Raw genomic sequence first — 6,804 nt, 5'->3', positions numbered from 1 at the left:
GTCAGCACTTGGGTTCCCCAGCTCTTGTTGCTCTCCTCCCTCAGCCTACTTCAGATCCCACAGAAGGAAGGGGCATCCGGACTGAGTGGGATAGGCAGAAGCTTGGAGGGTGTCCGCAGAGAGCATCTGCAGAGAGTACCTGCAGTGGCTCAAAGTCCAGAGACAGAACTACCGGTCTCCATTTACCTTCTCAAGGTAAAAATCTTGGCTTACTTATTAAGTCAGACTTTTTCTTGTCCAAGGGCATGAAATGGTGAAACAACTTGGGAATGTAAGAATTCATTAACTGCATGCTCTGAGCTTTTAATATTTAATCTGCAGACTAAAGCAGGTTTTGTTTCAACTCTATTCCTTCATGCTGGTATGGTCCCAGGGCTTCCCTTCTTTGCACCACACATGCTACAGCCTGATCTGGTTTCTCTGCTGAGATTTTGGTTGTGTTGAAGTTTTGTCTAGAGTTTATGCCTAATTTTCTAAAATGCTTTTGTTTTATCTACATGTCACATAGATAGGATTAATGTTTGATGTTCACAATAAAACATTCTCATTGCTTTTCATGAGCTCTAAACCATACGAAAATAAAGTCTTCCTGGGATAAAGTAAATAGAAACAATAACCAACAGGGAAGTTTTAGAATACAACCTAAATGGGATTTCTGAAGTAAGAAATCTATATCAGCTTGAAAGTGCAGGAAAGTCAGACATTTCTTGAGAAAATACTCTTTCATCCACAACTCACAAAATGTCTAAGTTCTTTAGAAAAGAAAATGTCTAACCTTAGGTTCTCCTCATGCTTTAAGTGGTAACAGAAATAATTCACTTGTAATTTACTAGTAATTTTTTTTGGAAAGAGTAGTTTGCCAACAGTTTTGTTTTAAAAAGGGCAAACAAATATAGGGATTTAAAGAACTATAAACAGCAGTATACTGACAGTGTGTATCTCTTGAAAGTAATAAATGGGGCTTGAGCATCATTTATCTGAAAATGCTGGTGTGAAGCAGCACTAATTACAACAAACTGTCACCCCTGCTTAGTGTATTTTGGGGTTACAGTGAGAATGTTCACTTGTTAAATGCTGGAAATCCAAGAAGGTGGTAAGCTGCCAGAGATAGCTTTCACTTTTTAGCGTCCCAGTGTTTATTTCCTTTGAGCCACTGAAACAACACTTATTTACACCAATAAAAATAGCTTTACTGAACCTGCCACCTTCATGCATCTGTTCTTCACATATTTTTTTTTCCTTGAAAGAGTTTGTGACCTGAAGGTTGAGCTCAAGAACACTCCCAGGCAAGTCACTGAAGTTTTCCCTTTGTCCTGCCTCCTGACCTCTGCTCTTCCCTGACTGCCCTTGAAAAATGGACCGATCCTCACGAGAACTTTTCCTCAACTTCATGATCGTCCTGATCACTGTGTTGCTTATGTGGCTCCTAGTGAAGTCTTATCAGGAGTGAAAGACATCAGAAACTCTGGGAGGTGGTTTAAGTGTGTGTCTGCAGGCATAAGTAACATCCACAGCACGCCACTGCGATTAGCTTTCAGTCAGTTGCAAGTGTCACGAGTCTTTTTTCAACTCTCTCCTACCTGTTGCTTGTGCTAAAGTTTATGATGGGGCTATGTAACTGTTTTATTCTGTAACAATCTACCTGTAAAGTGTAAAATGCAAGATCCTTAAGAACTATTGGATGTGGCTGCCTCCTCTGGTGACTGCTGTGAATGCTCTAGGCCCCTGCCCTCCACCCAGTGTGTTAGGCATTGGTGTTAGGCTCTTGAGGGTGTGAAAATGCAGTATGCAATGCAGCTAACTGAAGAGGTACAAACTCTCTTATCAGAAAGGAATGTGAAGTCTCTACTTTCACTTGCATGTTTCACTGAAATAAAGAACATGTAAAACCATTTTTTTTTTTTGTGGCATTCCTTATCCCTCTCTTGGCTTGGCTGCAGTTTGCTGAGAATGTGCCATGTGAGTCCGGTGGTTTGTTTGTTCCTCTCACCTGCATCTTTATCTGTACTTTTGGAACAAAAATGCTATAGAGTGGAAGTCCTGCAGCTAAACAGATGCAGAGCCACATGACTGGCCTGTTCAGGTCACTTTTCTGTCCAGAGTGACTGTGGTGGTTTGGGAGTTACCCACTCCCCAGCCCCCCCGCCCCAGTTAATTCACCCAAATTAGACTTAGCCAGCTGGAAGTTAAGGCATGAAGCTATATTTACAGCTCAGCACAATTTACAAACACACACACACACACACACACACACTCACTCACAAACTTTTACAGTTATGTTAATACAGAAACACAAAATCCCTCCCAAAAACAATCAGACTGCCAGGAGGTTCCCAAACCAAAGCTCCTCCCCACTCCCCCCCCCCCAGCTTTCCCTCTCTTCAGAAATAACCAGATCAATCCCTGTATATCTCATGTGATAAATCTGGAGACAACAAGAAGGTCAGGGGAAATAAAGGGTTAGGTCGGATTAAAGTTAAGGCAGATGCAGCCACACACAGACTGCCAGAGAGAAGGAGCAGAACCAAGAACTGAGTAGTGTGTGAGAAATATCTACATTTTGACTGGTTGCATTTCTCAGCAGAAGAATGAGTGATATAGGGTACTGTTGTCTTTTTTTCTTACTTATCACAGCTAAGGATTTAATTTCTCTCAGTAAAATAGTCCAGTTAGCCCCAAACCAGCACAATGACTTGCACCATTGGTGTTTCTGGATGTGGACTTTGAAAAGAGCCTCTGTCCTACCAGGGCATTGTCAATAACTGCATTTTCTGAAGCTGGACTTTAAGCAGGGATTCCCAGGATCCTATTTCTGGCTGAACTATGCTTGGAGCAGTGCCTGGAGGAGCAAGCCCCAGTCAGTCACAGGCTGGGATGCCTGTTTGGCAGCTCAGCCCTACTGTGAGTCTTGCCAAGAGTGGCAGTCCCCCGGGGTCTCCTGCAGCATGCCAGGTGCTGTGGCATGGCCACACTCAGCCTTGCAGGATAAGGCAGAAGTCTTGGTTGCTGTGACGGTGTCATCACCTGCTAAAAAATCTTGAGCCAGCTTGAAGAGTTCACAGTCCTTGGGTATGTGAAACCGGTGATTAAACTCCTCCTAGGCATTCCCCATCTGTTACCCCTTCAGAGAACCAGCATCTTCTACAGAACACTTTCTGCAGGAAGGCAGTAAGGTGTGTGCCTCCCTGCCTGTAAGGGGTGAGCAACACGCACGGACGAGCCTGTGCTGTGAGTTAGCCAAGGCAGGGCTCCGCTACGCTCAGACCTACTGGTGCTGGCTGCGACAGCTGAGGCTCGGGCCCGGGCTTTAAGGACAGACAGCAAATGTCGTGGTAGCAGCACTTGTTAAGTGTCTGTACTGCTGAAAGATTGCTGGGAAATGACTCACTGTCCTGTGTCAGTTGTGCCATCTGCCCAGGTTGCTGCCACCTTCGCTGCAGCTGGGGCCATTCATCCTTCCACTTAGGAAATTTCTACTCGGGTAAAATGACAAAACTTAGCTCTTGCTTGCTCTTGGCTGTGACTTAGCAAACTGCCTTCCATCATTCCCAGGGATGGCAAATATTTTGTGAGGAAACCAAGGCACCGAAATTAACTTTACCCAGCAGTGGCTGCAACCTTTTCTCTGCAGCCCACCTTGCACCAGCTGCTGCTGTATTTTCACTAATTTACATGATTGATTTTTATTCATAAGCTTGGCAGAGACAGGCAGCAGTGGCTGGAGAAGGACATGGAAAAATCTATTTTAAGTAGAGTGAATACCTGATAATTCAACCTGCAAGATTCTCATCTTTCACTGGCTGTGACTCCCTACCCTAGCTGAACACGATGTCTTTGTTCAGCATTGTCAGACCTTTGCTGTGACATTTCCAGAGTCTTGCATGCTTCAAAACTCTCAGAGGGGACCTCATGGCTGCGTGCGAGTCCCACCTGGCAAAGCTGAGGCTTTTCTGCCAGTCCCAGAGCATGTGAACACTGCTCAGGGAGAGCAATGTCCTGAGGAAATGGATGTGTTTGAGCAGTGGGGAAAAAAATAATGGTCGAGCTTTGCTCTCTGTGCCAGAACTGATTCAGCAGCAGCTCAAGGTGATCCTAGCAATTTTCATATAGGAAGAGAATGTTCTGGAGAGTTTCAAACATCCACAACTTTTAGCCACTGGTGGTTTTGAGAACAGATTTGCATCTAACTTTGACAATATGATAAAGGTAAAGCACCCCAGGCAAGTTGCTAGAAGTGAGAATCCAAGTCTAAGCAGTTCTCTTTTCAAGGTTTTCAAAACAGATTTTGAATGAGATATTTTCCTAAGTCAATTTCCAAAACCAGAATCATAGAATTTCCAGGGTTGGAAGATTATCCAGTTCCAACCCCTCTGCCATGGGCAGGGACACCTCACACTAGATCAGGTTGCTCAGAACCACATCCAGCCTGGCCTTAAAAACTTTCAGGGATGTGGCTTCCACCCTGGGCAACCTGTTCCAATGTCTCACCACCCTCATGGTGAAGAACTTATTCCTGACATCCAATCTGAATCTTCCCACTTAGGGTTTTGCTCCATTCCCCCCCCCAATCCTATCACTACCTGACATCCTAAAAAGTCCCTCACCAGTCTCTTGTAGGCCCCCTTCAGATACTGGAAGGCCACAATAAGGTCTGCTCAGGGCCTTCCCCTCTCCAAACTGGACAAACCCAGCTCTCTCAGCCTGTCCCCATAGCAGAAGTGCTCCAGCTCTCTGATCGTCCTCGTGGCCCTTCTTTAGACATGCTGCAGCATGTCCAGATCTTTCTTGTAATAGGAGTTCTGGAAGTGGATGCAGTACTCCAGGTGGGGTCTTACCAGAGTGGAGCAGAGGAGGAGAATCACCTCCCTCACGCTGCTGGCCACACTTCCTTTCATGTAGCCCAGGATGCGGTTTGCTTTCTGGGCTGCAAGTGCACACTGCTGCCTCATGCTGAGGTTCTCACCCACCATCCCAAGCCCCTTTCAGTTCTGTATCTTTGAATCTTTCCCTATACACATCTACATACTTTATATGGCTTTATTGAATCCTTGCTTGTTCAACCTGCAGATGTCTATCCATTCATTCTTTTTGTCACCTAACACATTATGGATGATATACATTATGAAAGATATACCATAAAAATATTTATTATCCAAGCTCTCTTTTATATCTGCAAGCTTCTGCCAGGAAGCTGAGGAGAGACAGCATTACCCTCTTTAACTGCTTCAAAGGAGGTTAGAGTGAGGTGGGGGTGGGTCTTTGCTGAGGAGAGGCTGAGGGAGCTGGGATTGTTTAGCCTGGAGAAGAGGAGGCTCAGGGGTGACCTTATTGCTGTCTACAACTACCTGAGGGGTGGCTGTGGCCAGGAGGAGGTTGCTCTCTTCTCTCAGGTGGCCAGCACCAGAACGAGAGGACACAGCCTCAGGCTGCGCCAGGGGAAATTTAGGCTTGAGGTGAGGAGAAAGTTCTTCACTGAGAGAGTCATTGGACACTGGAATGGGCTGCCCGGGGAGGTGGTGGAGTCGCCGTCCCTGGGGCTGTTGAAGGCAGGATTGGACGTGGCACTTGGTGCCATGGTCTAGCCTTGAGCTCTGTGGTAAAGTGTTGGACTTGATGATCTGTGAGGTCTCTTCCAACCCTGATGATACTGTGATACCGTGATAAGCAGCGAGCGACAGTACAAGAGGAAATGAGCACAAGTTGTGTCAGGAGAGGTTCAGGTTGCATATTAGGAAAAAAAAAATCACAGAAAAAGGCTATCAAGAGTTGGAACAGGCTGCCCAGGGAAGTGGTGGTCACCAGCCTTGGAAGCATTTAAAGGATGGGTGGGATGTGGTTTAGTGACAATGGCTTAGTAGTACTGGTGAGATTTTGAGCTCAAAGCAAGCAGTTGGACTTGGTGTTCTCAAAGGCCTCTTCCAGCCTCGACAGCTAGCTAGAATGTTTAGGTGAGAAGAACTAGATTACAGGCTGTGAAAGGGAAACAGTGATGATGTCTACTCCACTCATAGGCTTGCTGAGAGGTATAAGAACAAGAACAAAAGCACAGACAGGGCATTCGGGCACTGCCTGGGCTCTGGGCTGCATTTGTCTCTAACCTCACCCTCTGTCTCTCTGATTAATCCATTTGCTTCCTAACCCCTCTGGCCAACCTCCATTCTTCCTTGGGGCACAAGGCAATGTCTGGGGTAAGGTAGAGGGGTGGGAGAAGGCACAAGGGCAGTTGAGAGCCCCTCCTGGGGACTCAGGTTTCTGGGAGGGGAGTTGTGTTTCTGTATTACTTTTACCTTGTATATTTCTGTATATAACTGTATATACTGTAAATATCTGCTTGTATATTCTGCTAAGCTGTAAATGTAAGCTTCATTCAATTTCCAGAGCTGGCTGAGTCTAGTCTGGGTGATTTCCAAAGTGTGTGTGTGTATGTGTGGGCAGTTCTTTATCCTGTGTGGCAACCACTCTCATGAGTCATGATGTGCCACCTCCAAGTCATAGGGTCAGAAACTGCCATGCAATAAAAGAGACACCAATGAAAGAGACATAAGAATGAAAAAAAAAACCCCAACAACAAAGGAGTGATTGACATGGAGGAAGCACATGTGCTGTGTTTCCAAACAAAGTGTTCCTTGCTGGCAATTTTTAGTTTGCAGAAATTCACCCCAAATTCAGTTTTCTCTGGCAAAAAAACAGTATACTGTGCAAGCTCTCTGTGTGTGCTTGTGGTGTGTGTGGTCAGCAGATTACACAGATGTTAGGAAGTTCTTTACAGTGAGGGTGGTGAGGCACTGGAACAGGCTGCCCAGG

At 45.6% G+C, this 6,804-nt stretch overlaps 1 protein-coding gene across 1 annotated transcript; it reads left to right on the top strand.

Moving 5' to 3' along the window:
* The first annotated feature begins 1,253 nt into the window (after positions 1 to 1,253).
* Positions 1,254 to 1,806, top strand: SLN (sarcolipin). Its single transcript, XM_064140765.1, has one exon. The coding sequence runs from the start codon at positions 1,355 to 1,357 to the stop codon at positions 1,448 to 1,450; it is 96 nt and encodes a 31-aa protein (XP_063996835.1). The 5' UTR covers positions 1,254 to 1,354; the 3' UTR covers positions 1,451 to 1,806.
* Positions 1,807 to 6,804: the final 4,998 nt, after the last annotated feature.

The sequence above is a fragment of the Pogoniulus pusillus genome, chromosome 3, assembly GCF_015220805.1.
Source record: "Pogoniulus pusillus isolate bPogPus1 chromosome 3, bPogPus1.pri, whole genome shotgun sequence".
NCBI lineage: Eukaryota > Metazoa > Chordata > Aves > Piciformes > Lybiidae > Pogoniulus > Pogoniulus pusillus.
This window is presented reverse-complemented; position numbering and strand designations above follow the sequence as displayed.

What these genes read in the sequence shown, in the direction of transcription:
- SLN (XM_064140765.1), top strand. Translation starts at nt 1,355, where the DNA reads ATGGACCGATCCTCACGAGAACTTTTCCTCAACTTCATGATCGTCCTG.